Here is a 26,996-nt window from a genome sequence, read left to right as displayed (position 1 = left end):
ATTAATTATTTCATTTGTTGAGATATCGCATGACTCCCTGTTTATCAAAGCTCACATCTACAGGGTGATTCACATACGACGCACTATTTTGTTTTTGAATAACTCTGTGTTGCATGAACCGATTTACTTGTAATTTGCAGCACTTATAGACAAATGCTCCCCATTTATTATGTGAAAATTTCATTTAAAAATAATTGATACAAATTTAGTTATGGGTCTCGATATGGCGGCCGTCATTTTCGATGATGGGAAACAGCCTGACCTCTTGCCATGACATGACATGTCGATTAACATGTCGATTAAATTGTTCTTAAACGTTGATAATTATGGAACCGATCTTAGAGTCAGCTTTAGACTTTTTAGCAGCATAATGTAAAGAAAAAATCAGCAAGAATGGCAAATTACAACAGTCAGGAGCGTGCAAAAGCTGCAACCTGGTATGAGGCCACAAAAAGCTTAATCGAAGTGAAACGACGTCTTCGGACGGAGTTTGGTCGAAGCTGGGTGCTGCCAAGCAATGTCCAAAGTGTACACGGCTCGACCAAGAGACTTGCTGGAACTCAAGCACCGCATCAGGAATGCCTTCTGGGAGATCACTGATGAAATGCGGCAGAAAACCATGCTCGAATACAAGCAGAGAATGTTCCGAGTGATCGAAAATGACGGCCGCCATATCGAGACCCATAACTAAATTTGTATCAATTATTTTTTAATGAAATTTTCACATAATAAATGGGGAACATTTGTCTATAAGTGCTGCAAATTACAAGTAAATCGGTTCACGCAACACAGTTATTCAAAAACAAAATAGTACGTCGTATGTGAATCACCCTGTACAAGACAAACCTTACTGCGAAGTCCGTGCACTGTTCTTACCATTTATTAAATTGCAACCTGCCTTCCCTAGCTGCCCAGCAACATTTATCTGATAAAATTTCTTGCCATCACACCTTTCTGGCAAACACACTCGTTGTCCTGGTCACCTTGCCCTTCAACCAAAATCTCTTTCATCCAAAAGCACGAATGCCATGTCTCCATGTTCTGTGCTTCACACATCCCACCTGGGTTGAACCTCTTTCTACCTAACGTTTTGGCAATGAATCCTGGTGTGTGTGTGTGTGTGTGTGTGTGTGTGTGTGTGTTTGTGTGTGTGTGTGTGTGTGTGTATGTGTGTGTGTGTGTGTGTGTATGGATATATATATAAATATGTGTATATGTGTGTCGATGTACATGTGTGTGTGCGTGTGTGTGTACATGTGTGGATGTGGATGTGTGTGTGTGACCCACTCTCCAATGTAAACAAATATTGAGACAAATAGGCCAAACATTTATTAACTCTCAAAGACTTTGGTGAGCTTGTACATTTGATGAAATGCAGGACAAGGACCACATATTAATACTAGAGAAGAGAGTTCATAGAACCCACGCATTCTTGAGAGAAAACAAGAACCCGGGCAGGGTCTTTTTAAACTCTCGCTCACTGCATTTCCGAGCACGATCTATATTTCCTTCAAGCCGCGGTTTCGTCTGAATCTCGATATTCCGCAACGCTGAGGGAATGAGCTGTAAGTTTGATTGGTCGAGATGGTGTAATATTTTGTACAACTACTGTGAAACCTGAGGTTTTTCGAAGTGACAAGAAAGTGATTTGTGTTCTCCAGTTTTCAAGTATTTAATTCAATTGAAATAAAATAAAAGTTAAGGCTGCAGAAAAAGAAAACTTATTTCGGGTTATATTCGTTCTTCGTGTCTGTTGTTTGTGTCCTTTGTGAAGTCCTAAAATAACAAACAGTAAGTATCCTGTTTGGAATGATTTTCAATTCTGTTTGACTGTCAGAGTAAAGAAGTTTCCTTACTCCTATCTGCACATGTGAGCTCGGGGTGAGATTCCAAACAATTTGCCAAATTCAGAACCAATGTCGTGCTAAACTGTCGCTTCGTGTTCCGATTCATATTCGAAAGATAACATTAAAATGAAATTGAGTAGATATGACAATATCTAATTCGGATATGAGAATTATTTAATTTTTCAAGTGATTCTTCACCATTGGGAGATAGGGCCAACCAGGTTGAGGTATGCTTTCTACTGAGCGCTGTTCTAGTTTGACTGTTTGTTTGTTTGTGAACAGGATTTCTCAAAAAGTTATGGACGCATTCGGACGAAATTTGGTGGAGAGGTTGGGTGTGTGATAAGGAAGAATTGGTTAGATTTTGGTGAAGATCTGGATTCGGATCCGGGTACTAGAATTTTAAAAGTGATTCTTCACCATTGGGAGATGGGGCCAAAATCTATACATAGCGGGATATCTCAAAAAGTTATGGGTGGATTTGGACGAAACTTGTTGGACAGGTTGTGTGTGTGTGAAGAGGAAGAATCGATTCAATTTTGGTGAAGATGTGAATATGGATTCGGATATGAGAATTATTTAATTTTTTAAGTGATTCTTCACCATTGGGAGATGGGGCCAAAAACCATACATAGTGGGATATCTCAAAAAGTTATGGACGGATTTGGACGAAACTTGTTGAACAGGTTGTGTGTGTGACAAGGAAGAATTGGTTAGATTTTGGTGAAGATCAGGATCCCGATTCGGGAATTTTTTTTTATTGATGCTTCACCATTGAGAGATAATGGCCAAAAACTATACATAGCACGATATCTCAAAAGGTTAGGGCTGGATTCGTATGAAATTTGATGTGCAGGTTGCGCGTGAGACAAGTAAGAATTGATTCGATTTTGGTGAAGATACGGAGAAGATCTAGTTCGGCCTTTATACGACTCAGCCTGAGTTTGAACCACCGACCTCGCACACTCAGAGCAGACGCACTCACCGTTACTCCACTGAGTCCTGTTTTTTGTTTTTTTTAGTTCTCCTTTGTACATTCAATCCTTGCACTTTTATAATTGCCAGATGTATCTGTTTCTTCAGCATTTATCTCAGTTTTTAAAGCACCTCCAAGCTCAAGGTTTGCACGTTAACACTGCTGTGACTACAGAGTATCTTGAAGACCATTGTTGAAGGTTGTTCATTTTATTTTTACTCCTTCAAAGATTATGAATTGTAAATTATTCTTGTTTTAAATTTCCACTCAGTTTTGATCATTAAAAGCTGCAAAGGCCTTATTTTAATGTTTAGATAATAGCTAGCACGGCTTGCAATACTCAGTCACAATAAAAAGAAAACAAGTTTTTTATCCTCATAAGAGAAAAGGAGGCCCACTTCCAATATTTCTTCTGCTTTCAACAATATTTCTCCAATATTTCTCCAATATCGCCACTTCTCCAATATTTATTCTAATAATATTAACCAATATTTCTTGTGATGAACGATGATGATTTTGAAGTCTGCAAGTGACACCGCAAAGCAAGTCTCGTTTTCAGGCGATGAAAGTTTATTCCGTTATCGGAGGGGCTCGGTAACATTCCTTGCAAGGCAGTGAAACGTAAGTTGGAATTGAACGGAATTGAATGTGAACTTTCTAGATGATTGGCATCTCTCAAGATGAGGCCAAAGCAGAAGTCCTATTGCATTCGCATCGCAGACAGGTCCGTATTCTCTCTGTTTTATATGGACGCCTCCACTCCTATCTGGCACCCTCTGCTCTCTCAACCCTCCGACCCACACAGCTCCTCTACTATGCACATGTTCTTACAGCGGTTCAATCACACTTTTCCCGCCAGGGATTCAACCAAGTGGTGCACCACCATTACATGTAAACACCCCGCTACACTTGCAATATTTTAATTCTCTCTCCATTAGGCCTACCTCCTTCAACACTTCCCTCCTCTTTTGTTGTTAGCTCATTCCTTTGCTTGTTTTATCTTACTGTAACTACGTTACCCTTTTATCCTCTGAACGTTATCTTCCATTAGCCCCGATTTTGTAGACAAAAAAGTCCCAGGATTTCATTCATTTGCCAGGGCGATTGGATGACTATTTTGTGAGCTCGAAATTGGCAACATTTTGTATTTTAAGAATTGCAAAAACCCGCTACCGATGAGAGCGGCCAGGAAGGGATCATGCTATTATCCTCATTATTATTACTACTGTTATTATTGTTGTTATTATTGTTGTTATTATTTTTGTTATTGGAAGCAGCCCTTGTAAAACGCTACGATAAAGTGGAACGACAGTCGAGCTGCTATCTATACACCCTAACATTGTATCTACCCAAGGTGAGAAAAGGCAATAAAACAAAGGAAGTATTTTACCAGGTTTTATTTTTGCAGTCGAGTCTAAAGCAACATACAGTAAGCGAAGGAAAATAAGATGAAGGCCTCTGACTCATAATACAATTAAGGCTTCTGAAGCATCACTTGCAATACCCTCTCCCACCACCATCAGGCATGGCGCTGTACGGTCCACATTTACATAGAGAATTTGCATCGGACCCACCGTTGGAATTTCCGGCAGTGTGGGGCACACCAAGTACCTACAGCCTTTGTCTTATGACTCTTAGTCCCTTTGGCAAGTTTGCTTGAGATTGGATAAGTAATGATTGAATGTATCGGAGACAGACAAACACATAGATACCAAATTGTGTATTTTAGTATGACAAACGTGCCACCAACTACAATAGCTGCCCAGCAGGCAAGACTCAGGTCTGAGGTACCAGTCAGCAAGTTGTCTTCATCTGGGATTGTGTGTCAGTTGTCAAGCTTCCTCCCGATAGGGCATCACGTGACTGCAATTGCAATACACAGAAGGCGTGACTGCACGTGCCGTTTCTTAGGTGATGCGTAGGTGAGAATGCAAAGTTATTTTTTTTGTATCGTGTATTTACCCAACCTTAATAAGCATTTATATTTCACTGTACAAAATGGTGCACAACAAACTTTCTGGACTTGTACGCGTTCCTCATTTCAAGCGTTTTGTGCAAGTTTGCTGCAATTTCCTGCTTTGCTTTTATATCAGATGCTTCCTCATTGAGTATCCCTACACATCTCTCTAATCATTCCCTAAAACCTCGTTATTTTGTAACCAGTACAGATTCTGTTAACATTTAAATGCAACTGCATCGTGTTATTTTTTTAAAAATTTATTTATTGTTTCACACATTTGTTTTATTGGTCGCGTCGTTGGCACAGTTGTGCCCCATTCATGTCACAACCAGATGAACCAATTTGAAATAGAAACTGACAATTTGTCACTTATGCATTAGTTAATTAATCCCATGTGATCAAAAATCGGACTGTTTTAATCTACAAGAAAATGCATCATTTTGTTAACAGAAAGTTCATTACTAGGTGCACTGATCTTTATAAGTTGATATGTCCATATGGCATAGGGATCTGTGCTCTTCCATCAGTCCAGTCATCTTTAAGATACCGCTATGTGCCTTTTGTGGCCATTGGAAAGACTATGCGTCTAAATGCATAAACTACACCTGCACAAGTGGCAAACTCTGGTGTGCACAATTCCCAACAAAAAAAGGTTTTCCCACATCAGAAAGTGACATACACTACTCACCATAAGTTAGGGATATTGGCAGGTTCTTCGGTGTGGTTGATTTTGTGTATTAATTATGTTGAAAAAAGTTGTTGGTCCTAATTCTATGGTTATTAATGTGTGAAAAAGCAAAGCATTCTTGATTTAAATACCATAACCCTAACCCCTATAAAAAAATTAACTCACTCCCACAATATCCCTAACTTATTGTGAGTAGTGTACCTGTTCATTTTTTTTCTTATTGTTATCTAGATTTAATTATTTAATAATTTTTGATGTACGGTATTATATTTTACTAGCGAGATACCGGTGATACGCACAGGTGGGAGGCCGAAGGCCTAAACAGACAATGCAGAAACGGTGAATGCTAAACCATAAACCAATAAATTCTGCATTCCTGTAACACCTTCAGTGAACGTCATGCATGGACAGTCGATTCGTGAAGGACTTAGACAAAACACTTACTGCAGCTGCATGTTTCTATACCCAGTCAATGGCTAAACTGAAAATGGCGAATCTGCGAATGTCATGGGTGGACATCATTCAATTTCCTTTAAACTCAATCTCTCTATATTTTCATTCCAAACAGCATCATTCCAATCACAAATTAATACGACAGCATTAAGATAACAAAATACAATGTTACAAAACCAGTGAAGTAAACACATATGGATGCCGTTCTCATGTGATAAGCAATACAAACGAATCTGTGGGTGACAAAGGGTGGATACAAAACACTTCAAACGGATCGAAAAATCAAAATCATAATTGTGTTGAGAAATTTATGAAACCTCCTACCCACCTTAAAATGGATTAAAGCGGCGGCATCCGGGGGGAAACTCAAAATCACAATTGTATTGGGATGTTATCAAACCAGCCGATCTGCCAAACCCATGAATATGTGCTTACTTCCGGATTGGGATTACGTTTGAATGGATCAAAAGTCAAAATCCTCATTGTATTGAGGAATTTATGAAACCTCCCACCTACCTTAGGACACCCGCTTGGGACCCCAAAACATTCCACAGAATGTTTGGCCAAGCTAGTCCCAAAACTGAGGGAATACTTTCGAGACAGACAGACGGACAGACAGACAGACTCTTCTGTCCATGGCTTCAAACAGATTTCATATCACTACAATTTCATGTCATCCCTCATCCCGACAAGCTTCGTGTTGGTTTAACAGTTAAGGTGGCTGGCTTAAAATCTTAGGGTCCTGATTTTGAGCTCCTTCCATGCCAATAAATAACACCAGAGGCGCGTGCGATTTGCACTTCTCGAAGAGGAAGACACTTCTAGAAGACTCTTCCGGTCGTTCGATTTGGACTCTTCTCTTCTCGGAAGCTCTTCTGCCTCTTCTGTTATCCAGCAAAGAGGCGGTTAGAAGAGGAAGAGGAAGAAGAGGTGGAAGAGAAGAGGTTATACTTACGCAGCAAAACTTGCAAGTGAAAACACAATCTGGATATTTGCATCAACTTGTGATGTCGTGTCATCTTTGTCTAATTCTTCCATCATGAGCGCGAGTAATACATGTTTGGCCGCCATCTTGCTTCTCTTCTGCCTGTTCGGCGCAAAGCAATCTTCCGGAAGAGGCTTCTGTCTTCGGAAGAGGCCAAATCGCACGTGCCTCAGGTGGGTTGACTCAGCATGTCATCCTTCTGAGATTGGTAACATGAGTGCCAGCTTACTGGGAAGAATGAGCCATTGGAGTATCCTGAATCGGAGTGGCGACCCCTCCATGACTGTGCCCAATAGCCAATGAAAAACTGCCTCAGCAGCCCAACGAGTGAAGATGCATACCGAGTGGTTCTTCTTCTTCCTCTTCTTCTTATTCTCATCCCTGCCCACAATCGTTTTTACCCACATTAACCTGATCTAGCCTAACCCTCGATGCATGTTTATTTTTCCTCCAATGATCCTCCTCTTCTCGGTCCGGTTTGTTCATTCCCTGAGTGCCCCACTGTTGCCCCACTCACCCACTGGCAGTTTATTGCCTTTTTACTCTCCGTCACCTCACTCTACTCTCAGACTAGATCTTGTACAGAAAAAATAATGAGCATATTTGACCCAAGACAAACTTTTATCTTACCAACTTCAAAAGTACTAACTTCATGTGTGATCTGTTAATGTTTGCATGAAATGAGGGGGAAGAGGGATTAAAACCATTAATTATTCTGGAACTAATCAACACTTGATCCCTGATCCAGACTGATGTATTATTTTGTTGAGGTTCAAATATTTTTTTCCCCTTTCGCCTTCAGGTCTCACTGCGAGTGATCAGAAAACTACCAAGCCGTTTCACCTTTGTGCTCGCTTCTGCTCGCCCGCTACTTTGGAAACTTGACGAAGGGGGTTTCAGCACGTTATACCAACACAAATTTATCGTGTGTAAAACATTACATTTCACCATTCCATTCCACCTGCTACATCTTGCTGTCCATTTGACTGTCACTCTCACCACTTCCTATCATTCCCAGCAATGTCCTATCTCGCATTCCTTACTCCATTTTCCATTTTCTCACCAATTAATTATTTTATTCCATTTACTGCAGATTCACAAAAGCTGTATTCCAATTCCTTGTTTTTACTGTTCTCTCCGTCTTTCTCTACTCCTCTTATTCAATCCAACCTGCATCCTTCATGTATCCTCTATTTTCATGCACTTATTCCTCTATAACTCCGAAATATCTTCCTCTATTTTCATGCACTTATTCCTCTATACAGTCACGTGAAAAAGTAAGTACACCCCATGTAAAGTTTTGACTTTTTCAACATATTTCAACATACAGCTATTTGATCTTCATTTCACAATATTGATAGATGAAGGTGATATAATATAACAAATATCATGAAACATTTACATTTTGTCATCCATTGTATAATTTAAACAAACATAAATGCAAATTTCGCGTGTGGAAAAACTAAGTACACCCTTGGCTCTAATAGCTCGTATTTCCCCCTTTGGCAGAAACAACCTCAAGTAGGCCTTTCTTATAACTGTCTACCAGTCTCTGACATCGACTGGGAGAGATTTTTGCCCACTCCTCCATGCAGAATTCTTTCAGCTGTGCGATGTTTGAGAGGTTTCTTGCATGCACAGCTCGTTTCAAATCCCCTCACAACATCTCGATGGGATTTAGATCCGGGCTTTGACTTGGCCATTCCAGAACCCTCCATTTCTTTCTTTTCAGCCATTCCTTGGTGGATTTACTGGTATGTTTAGGGTCATTGTTATGTTGCAAGGTCCACCTTCGGTTGAGCTTCAACTTCCCGACAGATGGCCTCACATTATCCTCAAGCACCCTCTGGTACAATGAAGAATTCATAGTGGATTCTATGATGGTGAGCTGCCCAGGCCCTGATGCAGCAAAGCTGCCCCAAACCATAATATTTCCACCACCATGCTTTACAGTTGGTATCAGGGTCTTGTTGTCAAATGCTGTGTTCGGTTTTTGCCAAACATGTCTTCTGGTACTGTGGCCAAATAGCTCTACCTTTGACTCATCTGTCCAGAGCACATTGTTCCAGAAGTGCTGGTCTTTGCCTAGGTGTTCATTGGCAAACTTTAGTCTTGCCCTGATGTTCTTTCTGGACAGCAAAGGTTTCCTCCTGGCACACCTCCCATGTAGATCAAATTTGTGCAGCCTCTTTCGAATGGTAGACTCGTGCACTTTGACATTTATTCCTCTTTAACTTTTCGATATCTTCCTCTATTTTCAAACATTTATTCCTCTTTAACTTTTCGATATCTTCCTCTATTTTCATACACTTATTCCTCTCTAACTTTTCGATAACTTCCTCTATTTTCATGCACTTATTCCTCTTTAACTTTTCGATATCCTCCTCTATTTTCATGCACTTATTCCTCTTTAACTTTTCGATATCTTCCTCTATTTTCATGCACTTATTCCTCTTTAACTTTTCGATAACTTCCTCTATTTTCATACACTTATTCCTCTTTAACTTTTCGATATCTTCCTCTATTTTCATACACTTATTCCTCTTTAACTTTTTGATAACTTCCTCTATTTTCATACACTTATTCCTCTTTAACTTTTTGATAACTTTCTCTATTTTCATGCACTTATTCCTCTTTAACTTTTCGATAACTTCCTCTATTTTCATGCACTTATTCCTCTTTAACTTTTCGATAACTTTCTCTATTTTCATGCACTTATTCCTCTTTAACTTTTTGATATCTTCCTCTATTTTCATGCACTTATTCCTCTTTAACTTTTCGATAACTTCCTCTATTTTCATACACTTATTCCTCTTTAACTTTCTGATATCTTCTTCTATTTTCATGCACTTATTCCTCTTTAACTTTTCGATATCTTCCTCTATTTTCATGCACTTATTCCTCTTTAACTTTTTGATAACTTCCTCTATTTTCATACACTTATTCCTCTTTAACTTTCTGATATCTTCTTCTATTTTCATGCACTTATTCCTCTTTAACTTTTCGATAACTTTCTCTATTTTCATGCACGTATTCCTCTTTAACTTTTCGATAACTTCCTCTATTTTCATACACTTATTCCTCTTTAACTTTTCGATAACTTTCTCTATTTTCATGCACTTATTCCTCTTTAACTTTTTGATATCTTCCTCTATTTTCATGCACTTATTCCTCTTTAACTTTTCGATAACTTTCTCTATTTTCATGCACTTATTCCTCTTTAACTTTTCGATAACTTCCTCTATTTTCATGCACTTATTCCTCTTTAACTTTTCGATAACTTTCTCTATTTTCATGCACTTATTCCTCTTTAACTTTTCGATAACTTCCTCTATTTTCATGCACTTATTCCTCTTTAACTTTTCGATAACTTTCTCTATTTTCATGCACTTATTCCTCTTTAACTTTTCGATAACTTCCTCTATTTTCATACACTTATTCCTCTTTAACTTTTCGATAACTTTCTCTATTTTCATGCACTTATTCCTCTTTAACTTTTCGATAACTTCTTCTATTTTCATGCACTTATTCCTCTTTAACTTTTCGATAACTTTCTCTATTTTCATGCACTTATTCCTCTTTAACTTTTCGATATCTTCTTCTATTTTCATGCACTTATTCCTCTTTAACTTTTCGATAACTTTCTCTATTTTCATGCACTTATTCCTCTTTAACTTTTCGATAACTTCCTCTATTTTCATACACTTATTCCTCTTTAACTTTTCGATAACTTCCTCTATTTTCATGCACTTATTCCTCTCTAACTTTTCGATAACTTCCTCTATTTTCATGCACTTATTCCTCTTTAACTTTTCGATATCTTCCTCTATTTTCATGCACTTATTCCTCTTTAACTTTTCGATATCTTCCTCTATTTTCATGCACTTATTCCTCTTTAACTTTTCGATATCTTCCTCTATTTTTATACACTTATTCCTCTTTAACTTTTCGATATCTTCCTCTATTTTCATGCACTTATTCCTCTTTAACTTTTCGATATCTTCCTCTATTTTCATACACTTATTCCTCTTTAACTTTTCGATATCTTCCTCTATTTTCATGCACTTATTCCTCTTTAACTTTTTGATAACTTCCTCTATTTTCATACACTTATTCCTCTTTAACTTTTCGATATCTTCCTCTATTTTCATGCAATTATTCCTCTTTAACTTTTTGATATCTTCCTCTATTTTCATGCACTTATTCCGCTTTAACTTTTCGATATCTTCCTCTATTTTCATGCACTTAATTCCTCTTTAACTTTTCGATATCTTCCTCTATTTTCATGCACTTATTCCTCTTTAACTTTTCGACATATTCCTCTATTTTCATGCACTTATTCCTCTTTAACTTTTCGATATCTTCCTCTATTTTCATGCACTTATTCCTCTTTAACTTTTCGACATCTTCCTCTATTTTCATGCACTTATTCCTCTTTAACTTTTCGATATCTTCCTCTATTTTCATGCACTTATTCCTCTTTAACTTTTCGACATCTTCCTCTATTTTCATGCACTTATTCCTCTTTAACTTTTCGATATCTTCCTCTATTTTCATGCACTTATTCCTCTTTAACTTTTTGATAACTTCCTCTATTTTCATACACTTATTCCTCTTTAACTTTTCGATATCTTCCTCTATTTTCATGCACTTATTCCTCTTTAACTTTTCGACATCTTCCTCTATTTTCATGCACTTATTCCTCTTTAACTTTTCGATATCTTCCTCTATTTTCATGCACTTATTCCTCTTTAACTTTTCGACATCTTCCTCTATTTTCATGCACTTATTCCTCTTTAACTTTTCGATATCTTCCTCTATTTTCATGCACTTATTCCTCTTTAACTTTTTGATAACTTCCTCTATTTTCATACACTTATTCCTCTTTAACTTTTCGATATCTTCCTCTATTTTCATGCACTTATTCCTCTTTAACTTTTCGACATCTTCCTCTATTTTCATGCACTTATTCCTCTTTAACTTTTCGATATCTTCCTCTATTTTCATGCACTTATTCCTCTTTAACTTTTTGATAACTTCCTCTATTTTCATACACTTATTCCTCTTTAACTTTTCGATATCTTCCTCTATTTTCATGCACTTATTCCTCTTTAACTTTTCGATATCTTCCTCTATTTTCATGCACTTATTCCGCTTTAACTTTTCGATATCTTCCTCTATTTTCATGCACTTAATTCCTCTTTAACTTTTCGATATCTTCCTCTATTTTCATGCACTTATTCCTCTTTAACTTTTCGACATATTCCTCTATTTTCATGCACTTATTCCTCTTTAACTTTTCGATATCTTCCTCTATTTTCATGCACTTATTCCTCTTTAACTTTTCGACATCTTCCTCTATTTTCATGCACTTATTCCTCTTTAACTTTTCGATATCTTCCTCTATTTTCATGCACTTATTCCTCTTTAACTTTTCGACATCTTCCTCTATTTTCATGCACTTATTCCTCTTTAACTTTTCGATATCTTCCTCTATTTTCATGCACTTATTCCTCTTTAACTTTTCGATAACTTTCTCTATTTTCATACACTTATTCCTCTTTAACTTTTCGATATCTTTCTCTATTTTCATGCACTTAATTCCTCTTTAACTTTTCGATATCTTTCTCTTTTTTCATGCACTTATTCCTCTTTAACTTTTCGATATCTTCCTCTATTTTCATGCACTTAATTCCTCTTTAACTTTTCGATATCTTCCTCTATTTTCATGCACTTATTCCTCTTTAACTTTTCGATAACTTCCTCTATTTTCATACACTCATTGCTCTTTAACTTTTCGATATCTTCCTCTATTTTCATGCACTTAATTCCTCTTTAACTTTTCGATATCTTCCTCTATTTTCATGCACTTATTCCTCTTTAACTTTTCGATGTCTTCCTCTATTTTCATGCACTTATTCATCTTTAACTTTTCGACCTCTTCCTCTATTTTCATACACGTATTCCTCTTTAACTTTTCGACATCTTCCTCTATTTTCATACACTTATTCCTCTTTAACTTTTCGACATCTTCCTCTATTTTCATACACTTATTCATCTTTAACTTTTCGACATCTTCCTCTATTTTCATACACTTTCCCTCTTTAACTTTTCGACATCTTCCTCTATTTTCATACACGTATTCATCTTTAACTTTTCGATAACTTCCTCTATTTTCATACACTTATTCCTCTTTAACTTTTCGAAATCTTCCTCTGTTTTTATACACTTATTCCTCTTTAACTTTTCGATATCTTCCTCTGTTTTTATACACTTATTCCTCTTTAACTTTTTGATATCTTCCTCTGTTTTTATACACTTATTCCTCTTTAACTTTTCGATATCTTCCTCTATTTTCATGCACTTATTCCTCTCTAACTTTTCGATAACTTCCTCTATTTTCATACACTTATTCCTCTCTAACTTTTCGATAACTTCCTCTATTTTCATACACTTATTCCTCTAACTTTTCGATATCTTCCTCTATTTTCATACACTTTTCCTCTTTAACTTTTTGATATCTTCCTCTATTTTCATGCACTTATTCCTCTTTAACTTTTCGATAACTTCCTCTATTTTCATGCACTTATTCCTCTTTAACTTTTCGATAACTTCCTCTATTTTCATGCACTTATTCCTCTCTAACTTTTCGATAACTTCCTCTATTTTCATACACTTATTCCTCTTTAACTTTCGATAACTTTCTCTATTTTCATTCACTTATTCCTCTCTAACTTTTCGATATCTTCCTCTATTTTCATACACTTATTCCTCTTTAACTTTTCGATGCCTTCCTCTATTTTCATACACTTATTCCTCTTTAACTTTCGATAACTTTCTCTATTTTCATACACTTTTCCTCTTTAACTTTTCGATAACTTCCTCTATTTTCATGCACTTATTCCTCTCTAACTTTTCGATAACTTCCTCTATTTTCATACACTTATTCCTCTTTAACTTTTCGATAACTTCCTCTATTTTCATACACTTAGTCCTCTTTAACTTTCGATAACTTTCTCTATTTTCATACACTTTTCCTCTTTAACTTTTCGATATCTCCCTCTATTTTCATGCACTTATTCCTCTTTAACTTTTCGATATCTTCCTCTATTTTCATGCACTTATTCCTCTTTAGCTTTTCGATATCTTCCTCTATTTTCATGCACTTATTCCTCTTTAACTTTTCGATATCTTCCTCTTTTTTCATACACTTTTCCTCTTTAACTTTTCGATAACTTCCTCTATTTTCATGCACTTATTCCTCTTTAACTTTTCGATAACTTCCTCTATTTTCATACACTTATTCCTCTTTAACTTTTCGACAACTTTCTCTATTTTCATACACTTAATCCTCTTTAACTTTTCAATAACTTTCTCTATTTTCATACACTTATTCCTCTTTAACTTTTCGATAACTTCCTCTATTTTCATACACTTATTCCTCTTTAACTTTCGATAACTTTCTCTATTTTCATGCACTTATTCCTCTTTAACTTTTCGATATCTTCCTCTATTTTCATGCACTTATTCCTCTTTAACTTTTCGATATCTTCCTCTGTTTTCATGCACTTATTCATCTTTAACTTTTCGATAACTTCCTCTATTTTCATACACTTATTCCTCTTTAACTTTTCGATATCTTCCTCTATTTTCATACACTTATTCCTCTTTAACTTTTCGATAACTTCCTCTATTTTCATACACTCATTGCTCTTTAACTTTTCGATATCTTCCTCTATTTTCATGCACTTAATTCCTCTTTAACTTTTCGATATCTTCCTCTATTTTCATGCACTTATTCCTCTTTAACTTTTCGATGTCTTCCTCTATTTTCATGCACTTATTCATCTTTAACTTTTCGACCTCTTCCTCTATTTTCATACACGTATTCCTCTTTAACTTTTCGACATCTTCCTCTATTTTCATACACTTATTCCTCTTTAACTTTTCGACATCTTCCTCTATTTTCATACACTTATTCATCTTTAACTTTTCGACATCTTCCTCTATTTTCATACACTTTCCCTCTTTAACTTTTCGACATCTTCCTCTATTTTCATACACGTATTCATCTTTAACTTTTCGATAACTTCCTCTATTTTCATGCACTTATTCCTCTTTAACTTTTCGAAATCTTCCTCTGTTTTTATACACTTATTCCTCTTTAACTTTTCGATATCTTCCTCTGTTTTTATACACTTATTCCTCTTTAACTTTTTGATATCTTCCTCTGTTTTTATACACTTATTCCTCTTTAACTTTTCGATATCTTCCACTATTTTCATGCACTTATTCCTCTCTAACTTTTCGATAACTTCCTCTATTTTCATACACTTATTCCTCTCTAACTTTTCGATAACTTCCTCTATTTTCATACACTTATTCCTCTTTAACTTTTCGATATCTTCCTCTATTTTCATACACTTTTCCTCTTTAACTTTTTGATATCTTCCTCTATTTTCATGCACTTATTCCTCTTTAACTTTTCGATAACTTCCTCTATTTTCATGCACTTATTCCTCTTTAACTTTTCGATAACTTCCTCTATTTTCATGCACTTATTCCTCTCTAACTTTTCGATAACTTCCTCTATTTTCATACACTTATTCCTCTTTAACTTTCGATAACTTTCTCTATTTTCATTCACTTATTCCTCTCTAACTTTTCGATATCTTCCTCTATTTTCATACACTTATTCCTCTTTAACTTTTCGATGCCTTCCTCTATTTTCATACACTTATTCCTCTTTAACTTTCGATAACTTTCTCTATTTTCATACACTTTTCCTCTTTAACTTTTCGATAACTTCCTCTATTTTCATGCACTTATTCCTCTCTAACTTTTCGATAACTTCCTCTATTTTCATACACTTATTCCTCTTTAACTTTTCGATAACTTCCTCTATTTTCATACACTTAGTCCTCTTTAACTTTCGATAACTTTCTCTATTTTCATACACTTTTCCTCTTTAACTTTTCGATATCTCCCTCTATTTTCATGCACTTATTCCTCTTTAACTTTTCGATATCTTCCTCTATTTTCATGCACTTATTCCTCTTTAGCTTTTCGATATCTTCCTCTATTTTCATGCACTTATTCCTCTTTAACTTTTCGATATCTTCCTCTTTTTTCATACACTTTTCCTCTTTAACTTTTCGATAACTTCCTCTATTTTCATGCACTTATTCCTCTTTAACTTTTCGATAACTTCCTCTATTTTCATACACTTATTCCTCTTTAACTTTTCGACAACTTTCTCTATTTTCATACACTTAATCCTCTTTAACTTTTCAATAACTTTCTCTATTTTCATACACTTATTCCTCTTTAACTTTTCGATAACTTCCTCTATTTTCATACACTTATTCCTCTTTAACTTTCGATAACTTTCTCTATTTTCATGCACTTATTCCTCTTTAACTTTTCGATATCTTCCTCTATTTTCATGCACTTATTCCTCTTTAACTTTTCGATATCTTCCTCTGTTTTCATGCACTTATTCATCTTTAACTTTTCGATAACTTCCTCTATTTTCATACACTTATTCCTCTTTAACTTTTCGATATCTTCCTCTATTTTCATACACTTATTCATCTTTAACTTTTCGACATCTTCCTCTATTTTCATACACTTATTCATCTTTAACTTTTCGACATCTTTCTCTATTTTCATGCACTTATTCCCCTCTAACTTTTCGATAACTTCCTCTATTTTCATACACTTATTCCTCTTTAACTTTCGATAACTTTCTCTATTTTCATACTTAATTCATCTTTAACTTTTCGACATCTTCCTCTATTTTCATACACTTATTCATCTCTAACTTTTCGATATCTTCCTCTATTTTCATACACTTATTCCTCTTTAACTTTTCGATAACTTCCGCTATTTTCATGCACTTTTCCTCTTTAACTTTTAGACATCTGCCTCTATTTTCATGCACTTATTCCTCTTTAACTTTTCGATAACTTCCTCTATTTTCATGCACTTATTCCTCTTTAACTTTTCGATAACTTCCTCTATTTTCATACACTTTTCCTTTCCTTTCAGTTCTCATGAAGCTTTATGTCCTTTTTTTCAGTTATCTCAAGGATCCAATTTGCTCTGCTCCAACACGTGCCCACCATACAATTTTGACAATCCTCCCGACCTTCCACCTCATGGAAAGGCTCTGCTGGACTGGGCCACAAATAAGTTAACCAACTTAAGAGCCTTTGTTGAGTTTTCCACAGCTAGTGACATCACGTTCAATGTCGAATCTGGTGAGGTTTTTATGTGTTGCTCATTCACCCATTCCAACACCTCACTCATTCCAATAACACACTCATACGTATATCATGTGTAAAAGTTTACATTCATCTGTTTGTGCCCACGTCATTTCTTGCTCAGCAATGGCAGGAATCGCCTGCCCACAAACAGGCAACTTCCCCATTCCTGGATTATCTGCTGTCAACTCCATTCAACATCGCGTTACCGGTTGCCTTGGCAACACTGCCTCCACAACGGCCAAAGAGGTTCACGTAATACAGCTGGGAACACCTGGTTTAAGGTTTGTTAATCTGCAATAACCTTTATTTAATCAACGAGTGAACTGAAAAATTTCCGACTGTCAAGTTTGGCTCGGACACAGAAACTTTGCTTGCAATCCTCATAATTGAAGCGTGTGCGGAATAGTGTATTGCAGTAGGTTGGTTGACGGTGCATCACAATGTTGTGTTATGCAGCCAAGGTCGAGCCAATGTCATTGTTGAAGTCATTGCTGTGAAAAGGATGTCACTGCCACATAAATTGCTGCTCATCCTGCAATGCAGAAAGCCTGTCACCTGGACCTTGATTGGCCGAGGATTTGATGACTCCATTGATGTGGTATGTGCCAATGTCTCTCATTTAGATGTGGATGCAAAAAGTCTGTCCTTCTTAACTGTTTTGTTGATAATCTTCATTTTAACTAATCTACCTGCTTTGTTACCTTTACACTTGAAGAAGGTGAGGAGTGCGGGCAGTGGGTGGCATGATGTGGGTGGTTAGGCTGGCAAGTGGCCCACACACTGTGTGTTTGCCAACCCGTAACTGAGTTTCATGATTCTGACAGAACAGACCTGTGGCGACATCCAGCTGATTATGGAAGGTACTGCTCTCGTCTATTCCCAGTGTGACGTCATGAGCTTTACCAAACCAAAATCATCGTCACCACCCTCCAGGATTCCGCACACAGTAGCACATCACTTCCTCACAGCTACCGTATTGCAGTCACCCTGAATAAATCAGTGTATGTGCTTATCAATTTGCTCTTCATCTTCTTATTGTGATATTTATCGGTACTTCCGAGTGTTTCGAATGGTAGGATTTGATTTGGATTGTTTTCATTCATATACAGGGTGTCCACAAATTACCGTTCGAAATAATTCAAACCCAAACTAGAGAGTTCTGAGAACACCTTACCACGCGCAGTGTTGAGGTATATAATTCAATTTAAATAAAAGAATGATGTTAAAGGTAGTGTAAAAATTTTAAAGGTAGTGTAAAAATTGTAAATGTAGTGCAAAAATTTAAAAGGTAGTGTAAAATTTTTTTGCATTTGAAAATTTATAAAATAAAAAAAGTAGGTAGTGTAAAAATGCTAAAGGTAGTGTAAAAAATTTGAAGTTAGCGTAAAATTTTTTACATTTAAAAATTTGAAAAAAAAAAGTAGGTATTATAAAAATTTTCAAAGTAGTGTAAAAATTTTAAAGGTAGTGTACTTTTTTTAGTAGTAGGTAGTGTACAATTTTTTACCTTTTAAAATTTTAAAATTAAATAAATAGGTCGTGTAAAAATTTGAAATGTAGTGTAAAATTTTTAAATGTGTAAAAAAGTTAAAATTTTAAAATTTGAGAATGTAAAAAAAGGTGGTGTAAAAATTTTAAAGGTGGTGTACAATTTTTTTACATTTTTTTATTTTAAAATAAAAAAAAGTAGGTAGTGTATTTGTTTTGTTTTTTTTACAATTTGAAAACTAAAAAAAGTAGGTAGTGTAAAAATTTTGAATGTAGTGTAAACATTTTAAAGGTAGTGTAAAAATTTTTAAGGTTGTGTAAATTGCTTTTTAATTTTCAAATTTGAAAACTAAAAAAAGTAGGTAGTGTAAAAATTTAAAATGCAGTGTAAAAATTGTAAAGGTAGTGTAAAAATTTTAACGGAAAAAAATTTGAGAATGTAAAAAAGGTGTAAAAATGTTAAAGGTAGTGTAAAAATTTTGAAGGTGGTTGAAAACTTTTAAATGCAGTGTAAAAATTGTAAATGTCGTGTAAAAATTTTAAAGGTAGTGTGAAGCTTTTTTACATTTTAACATTTTTAAATTAAAAAAAGTAGATAGTGTAAAAATTTAAAAGGTAGTGTTAAAATTTTAAAGGTAGTGTAAAATTTTTGATAGTAGGTAGTGTAAAAAATTTTTAGATTTTAAAATTTGAAAATTTAAAAAAGTAGGTAGTGTAACAATTTTAAACGTAGGTAAAAAATTGTAAAGAAGCATAAAAAATTTTCCGGTAGTGTAAAAATTTTAGCTGTAGAGTAAAAATTTTTAGATGTAGTGTAAAAATTTTAAAGGTAGTGTAAAAACATTCTGGAAGTTTAGCGTCGTTGATGCAGTTTATACACAACCTTAGCTAACATGTCTAAGTACAACTATAGGGGACGCCTCTTCGCGGTGGTTGTACCCCCCAATTCAAGTTGGGGGCCAAATCTTCCCCATACTACCCTACTGCCCGGATTCGTTGGAGCAGCGCGTTGGAGCAGCGTGGAGCAGTCAGAGACCCGATCGGTCTCCATGGACCGGCCCTTTCCCTCTTGTCTCTTCTCTCTCTCTTACTCTGTCGTGACCCTGACTTCGTGAATGCGGGGATGCGTTTAATGATTCTGACAGACCTGTGGCGACCTCTAGCCAATTATGGAAGGTACCTGGAAGTTGGGGATATCTGGGTCGCTCCTGGTAGATCGATCGGCTGTCTCCGTGCCACGGGCCTGTTCGAGAGAACTGTCTGGGGCTATGCAATAACAACAACAACAACAACCACATGTCTAAAAGTACTGCAAAAGGAAAGCGTTTTTAAAGTGGCAAAAGGCAACTTGTATTCTGCATTGTTCAGGAAACATGGGTTTGCAAGTTATCGCAGAAGGAAACAGAGAAGAGAGAGAAAGAGAGATGAGAAGAGGAAGCTGTTTGGGAATGAGGTGTTTCTTATGGGCTTCCAAATTTACAAGTGGAACAAAGCTTGGAGGTTAGGTAGATAGCAGAGGGGAGTGATCAGATTCAGGAAAGTTTAGATATTTTTATAGATTGGGGAACAGATTGGCAGATGCAGTTTAACATAAATAAATGTAAGATGCTGCAGAGGAAGGGATAAGAATAATGAAATGGGGATTACACGATGCAAGGGGCAATCTTAGAGCGTGTCACACAGGAGCAGGATGGGTTTAGGGGCGGTGATGATAGATAGGGAGGTGGGGGCAGCAACACAGTGCCGGACAGCTTTAGGTAAAGCAAACACGGGTATAAGTTGTATTCTTTAAAGTGGTAAATTATAAATCAAAAGAGATAGGTCTCATCTGGAATTTAATGATTTATAAAAAGAGGTGGGCATCATATGCACATTAATTTAGTAAGGCCTCATCTAGAATATTGTGTACACTTTTGATCACCACATCTGAGTAAGAATAAGCTGCCATAAAAGAGGGTTCAGCATAGAGGCACAAGATTGACTTTGGGCCGAGCTAGACTAAGATATGAGGAGCGGCTGAAGGAGGCAGGATTTCATCGATATATTAAAGTAGCCAGATTTTTCCAGCCATTATGATATGGAGCCAAACATACATACACGCATACATACATATATACATACACACATACATACACATATACATACACACATATACAGTCACGTGAAAAAGTAAGTACACCCCATGTAAAGTTTTGACTTTTTCAACATATTTCAACATACAGCTATTTGATCTTCATTTCAACAATATTGATACATAAAGGTGATATAATGTAACAAATATCATGAAACATTTACATTTTGTAGTCCATTGTATAATTTAAATAAACATAAATGCAAATTTCCCATGTGGAAAAAGTAAGTACACCCCCACATTTATCACTACTTCAAATACCTAAAATTAGAATCAGGTGCACCAGCTCAGGTGCAAATGATTAGAACATCGTTAGAGAGGATCTTGGAGGAACCTGTCTTATTTAAACCTCAGACATTTAGTTTGGTTTGCTCTTTGTTGTTGAAGTGTGTGGCGTCACCATGCCTCGATCAAAAGAGCTCTCTGAGGCCTTCAGAAAGAAGGTTATAGATGCCTACGAGTCTGGGAAGGGATTTAAAAAGATCTACAAACAATTTGAAATCAATCATTTGACTGTCCAGAAGATCATCTACAAGTGGAGAAGATTCCAAACAACTGCCAACTTGTTCAGGCCAGGCCGCCCCAGCAAGTTCAGCCCGAGAGCAGACCGCAAGATGCTGAAAGAAGTCTCTAAGAACCCCAGAATGTCATCACGGGACCTACAGGTAGCTCTTGCCACTGTTGATGTCAAAGTGCACGAGTCCACCATTAGAAACAGGCTGCACAAATTTGACCTACATGGGAGGTGTGCCAGGAGGAAACCTTTGCTGTCCAGAAAGAACATCAGGGCAAGACTAAAGTTTGCCAATGACCACCTAGGCAAAGACCAGCAGCACTTCTGGAACAATGTGCTCTGGACAGATGAGTCAAAGGTAGAGCTATTTGGCCACAGTACCAGAAGACATGTTTGGCAAAAACCAAAGACAGCATTTGACCACAAGAACCTGATACCAACTGTAAAGCATGGTGGTGGAAATATTATGGTTTGGGGCAGCTTTGCTGCATCAGGGCCTGGGCAGCTCACCATCATAGAATGAAAATTGTAATCGGCAATATAAGCTGAGATTTTTCCCCCTTTATTCTGAAATGTTATGACCCTCCATTACCTTCAATTCCTCTTTCCTTTCGATCGTCCCTTATATTCCTCTCAATTCATCGATGTTCCTTCTTATCACCATCATGACCCTCATGCCATCGAGGGCAGGTGCTGCACGTTCCTAACCACCATCCTCCCCCATTACCTTGCCCGACTGACCTCCTCCCCTCTCCCCATCTCAGCTTTTGACCTTGCCCCCCTTGCCCCTCTTGTCCATGGGTATGACGTTGTGTATGCCAGGCAGTGAGTGAGGCGGATGACATCGACCTGAAAAGCCACTCCATGACCATGAGACGCATACACCTCGACGAGGCAAGATGGCTGACACGTGAGGAGCCAGCTTCGGTAACTCGCTGCGAGACAGGAAACCATGTGAAACTTGAGCTTTGGGAGCCAGGTGAGCAAGATGCAATATCGATAAGTGAGACATGTTGGGTTATACAACTCAAGCTTTCTTTACTTTTCTTCCTGGTAGCCATTATGATATGGAGCCAGTGATTTCTGTCTTCAATGAATGATGGATTTTGGAATGAATGATGATAAATGAATGAATGATGAACGAAGCCAATGAATGATGATTTCTGTCATTGGTGATACAAAAATGGCATTTGTCCCACCTTCGGCAGGGAAAGGTTTTTGGCCCAAGTCTTTCACGAACTGGCTGGCCAGGCGTGACTTCGATTAAAGGTGACAGGAATTTGGAATTTGGCCACCGTGCCGGCGATAACTCGCCTTCTCTTCGCAACAAACACCACGGGACCAATAATATCCACCAATTCATGCTGGCAGACGAAACGCCTAGTTTAACTTCCATCCGAGGGACGGCCGGCTTTGTGATGCCACCCCCTTATTTATTGGTGTGCAGCCTGTGCCTGTTTGGCTGCATCATTTTCTGAGGGTGAGGCTGTGCGACTGATGCAGTGCCCCCTTACCAGCTGGCTGGTACTCATTTTGCCAACTTCCGAGGGATGACCGGCTGAGTCGACCCGCGTGGTTAATTCAACAAAATCACAGAGGCTTGAACTCAAGACCCTAGGATCTTAAGCCAGGCACCATAACCATTAGCCAATACAAGGCTTGGACAGTTTATTGTAGTAATAAATAATAATAATAATAATAATAATATAATAATAATAATAATAATAATTATAATATTATAATAATAATATTATAATAATAATAATAATAATATTATAATAATAATAATATAATAATAATAATAATAATATAATAATAATAATATAATAATAAAAATAATATAATAATAATATAATAATAATAATATAATAATAATAATTATAATAATAATATAATAATAATAATTTCGGTTTTATTACCATAAAAATCATACAAGTCCATAGTCCGAAGACTAAAACGGTTGTTGGTGGTTGTTGGGTCGACAATTTAATCCAGACTCGACAGCTCAAAGGTAAGTGCGGTTACCTCAGCACCATCCCATAATCAGTTATTATATTACACAAATATGGTGGAACTTTTGACCCTGGTCCTAGTATTCTTTGTAACTGCTCCTTCTCTTTCTGCTCCTTACTCTTCAATTCTCCAGATGTCTTTTACCTCTGTCCCCACTCCTCCTACACTCTTCTACCCTCATTTCTTTTAAACAAGGTGTGTGGTGAATGGTGATGGTTCATTTGAAGAGCTCTGTCTTCTTTTTTGACTCAGAACTCCACAATACCAATTCGTACAATCTCTTAGTATATTAGTTTGCTGGTGCTGGTGCTGGTACGTGCATATCGTAATTGTGTTTATTAATATGCTTCCTTATATCTCTTTTTTTTTTGGCTGCGTGACCAGAACCAGTTATTTCATCCAATTCTACTGTGGTTCAACATGACGAAGGTACAGACGTCAGGTGGCAGAAAAACCCCACCTCAACTGCCCAAAATGGCATATTCAAGACAAAGCGGTGCCAGGTAAGCCAAAATTGCTGCAATGCCTCTTATTGTAGTGTGGCCTCTTACAGGAGCTTGTTCACATGGCACTTGCCACTGGTAAATGCTAATTGCGTTGCAAACAAGGTGTACAATACACATGAGGTATGATGTTGGTGGATAAATCCTGGAAGGTGCATTTCTCATGGAACACGAAAAAGATATTAACAAGAGTTGGTCCTAGTGCGGATCCCATCGCAATACCATCTAAATGAGCTTACATGGTGCCGCTGAAACTGAACACGGTTAACGATTGCTGTGGTATAAAGATGCTGCGCAGATATCTATCGATGACTTCCTCGAGTAGACCGTTGGCGAATCAGCTTGAGATGTCAAACAGACACATTGTTACGACACTGCTGTCGACAATGTCTACCCTGAGCAAGTCATCGTCATGTGCTTATGGCGCAAAATTGATAACTGATCGAAAGATGCCACCTTTGGTCCAGAGAAGTGTCTGGTCTACGTAAAGCTGCTTTGGATTTGACAGGCAAAATATCTCAAAAATCTGAACGGCAGGTAAAGAAAGCGATTGCATCACATTGTTGCAGCACGCATGGTATTGCATTGTTGCAGCACGCACGGTATTGCATTGTTGCAGCGCGCACGGTATTGCATTGTTGCAGCACGCATGGTATTGCATTGTTGCAGCACCCACGGTATTGCATTGTTGCAGCACCCACGGTATTGCATTGTTGCAGCACACACGGTATTGCATTGTTGCAGCGCGCATGGTATTGCATTGTTGCAGCGCGCATGGTATTGCATTGTTGCAGCATACACTATATTGCATTGTTGCAGCGCGCACGATATTGCATTGTTGCAGCGCGCACGGTCTTGCATTGTTGCAGCGCACACGGTATTGCATTGTTGCAGCGCACACGGTATTGCATTGTTGCAGCGCGCACGGTATTGCATTGTTGCAGTGCACACGGTATTGCATTGTTGCAGCGCGCACGGTATTGCATTGTTGCAGCGCGCACGGTATTGCATTGTTGCAGCGCGCACGGTATTGCATTGTTGCAGCGCACATGGTATTGCATTGTTGCAGCGCGCACGGTATTGCATTGTTGCAGCGCGCACGGTATTGCATTGTTGCAGCACACACGGTATTGCATTGTTGCAGCGCGCACGGTATTGCACTGTTGCAGCGTGCACGGTATTGCATTGTTGCAGCGTGCGCGGTATTGCATTGTTGCAGTGCGCACGGTATTGCATTGTTGCAGCGCGCACGGTATTGCATTGTTGCAGCGCGCACGGTATTGCATTGTTGCAGCGCGCACGGTATTGCATTGTTGCAGCGTGCACGGTATTGCATTGTTGCAGCGCGCACGGTATTGCATTGTTGCAGCGCGCACGGTATTGCATTGTTGCAGCGCGCACGGTATTGCATTGTTGCAGCGCGCACGGTATTGCATTGTTGCAGCGCGCACGGTATTGCATTGTTGCAGCGCGCACGGTATTGCATTGTTGCAGCGCACACGGTATTGCATTGTTGCAGCGCACACGGTATTGCATTGTTGCAGCGCGCATGGTATTGCATTGTTGCAGCGCGCACGGTATTGCATTGTTGCAGCGCGACAATTTTGCATATTTACGCACGATTGAAGCTGTACTTGTAAACACACAATGTCTGGAAGTCTTGGGTTATCCAGTTCCTCGGTGTCTCGTTGTTATGACAGCTATTGTTGTTGACAATTCAGCTTCAGCCACATCTACCAATCTTTGACGAATACCGATCAGCGACCATGTTTGATTGCCAGCACAACAATACTCTTCCATGTCTCTGCTATGACTCGTGACCCACAGGTTGGATGTAAATTACTACCACCGCCTTCTGGCCGAGCACCTACGTCTGCTATTCAGCCGAGCACCTTGGTACATCAGGCTTTTTCAACAATTCCAACCTTGTCCTCTGCAACCACTGTGGACCGGGACCTTCCTTCGACAAGCAATTATAACCACAACTTGCAGCTTCAAACTACAAACTTCACAAAGCTTGGCCTACCATCGCCACCTCGTGCCCGTGATGTCTTTTTCAGAATGGAGGTGTTTCGCACTGACCTCTTCCGCTTGCCTTACGACAAAGTTCTCTCTGCAAAACCAGGGCAACGGATTTATATTCAGGTAAGCACCTCCATGGGGGCACTGGAAATTATAAATGCAGATAAACCACCTTTATCAGGGCATCCGGTGGCGATTTTGCCGATTTATTTTGCCGATTTTGCCGATTTATTTTGCCGATTAATTTTTTCAGTGGCAGTGACTAGTTTTAGTCCCACAATAACTTACATACGGTATTGTCAATAATCATTTCACTAAAATACACAATTTTGTGTCTGGCTGTCCATCCGTCTGTGGCCGATGCGTTCGGTCGTTAATTGTCCGATCTCGACCAAACTTGCCAGTTGGACTGGGGATCATAATACAAAGGTTGCATGTAGTGACTTGGTCCTTCCTCCCCCACCCCAGAAGTTCCTAAGATGGGGCCGACGCAAATTCTCTATGGAAATGTGTACCGTGTACCGCCACTCCGGGTGGTGGTGGGAGTGGGTAGAGTGAGTGACGCTTCAGAAGCCTTAATTGTATCATGAGATAGAGGCCTTCGCCATATTTTCACACTCGCTTAGTTGTCCCCCGTCGCTCAGCGGAGCGAAAGGGGGACTATGGCTTTCCCCTCCGTCCGTCCATCCGTGCGTGCGTGCGTAAGCGAAGGACCGCATTCGAATTTGGTGTGTGGGTGCAACCCACGTCAAAATCCAAGATGGCCGCCGCCATGTTTGTCTGATGCCATGTATGTCTGAACCTTGTAACCTGCATATCTTGAAAAATAAGCGAAGTACCAACTTCTAATCTGGTGTGTGGGTGTATCTCGGCATAAGGACAAAGGCTATTGAAAATTGGGTCGCTACGTCAAAATCCAAGATGGCCGCCGCCATGTATGTCTGAACCTTGTGAGATGAATATCTTGAAAAATAAGCGAAGTACCAACTTCTAATCTGGTGTGTGGGTGTATCTAGGCATAAGGAAGAACGCTATTGAAAATTGGGTCGCCACGTCCAAATCCAAGATGGCCGCCGCCATGTATGTCTGAACCTTGTGAGATGAATATCTTGAAAAATAAGCGAAGTACCAACTTCTAATTTGGTGTG

The 26,996-nt window shown here is 38.0% G+C and overlaps 1 protein-coding gene across 1 annotated transcript in view; it reads left to right on the top strand.

Annotated features, from left to right (window-relative positions):
• The window catches only part of TGFBR3 (transforming growth factor beta receptor 3), a 119,430-nt gene that overhangs the window by 70,650 nt on the left and 21,784 nt on the right, over window positions 1-26,996 (top strand). Inside the window, exons 4-10 of the mRNA XM_068109652.2 lie at window positions 7,712-7,834; window positions 16,991-17,171; window positions 17,299-17,458; window positions 17,634-17,775; window positions 22,133-22,289; window positions 23,708-23,826; window positions 25,654-25,971. Coding sequence (XP_067965753.2) covers window positions 7,712-7,834; window positions 16,991-17,171; window positions 17,299-17,458; window positions 17,634-17,775; window positions 22,133-22,289; window positions 23,708-23,826; window positions 25,654-25,971 — 1,200 coding nt within the window. The remainder of the gene's footprint in view (window positions 1-7,711; window positions 7,835-16,990; window positions 17,172-17,298; window positions 17,459-17,633; window positions 17,776-22,132; window positions 22,290-23,707; window positions 23,827-25,653; window positions 25,972-26,996) is intronic.

The sequence above is a fragment of the Myxine glutinosa genome, chromosome 3, assembly GCF_964187855.1.
Source record: "Myxine glutinosa chromosome 3, kmMyxGlut1.1, whole genome shotgun sequence".
Classification (NCBI taxonomy): Eukaryota; Metazoa; Chordata; class Myxini; order Myxiniformes; family Myxinidae; genus Myxine; species Myxine glutinosa.
Note: the sequence above shows the minus strand (reverse complement) of the source record. Positions and strands in the feature narration are given on the sequence as shown.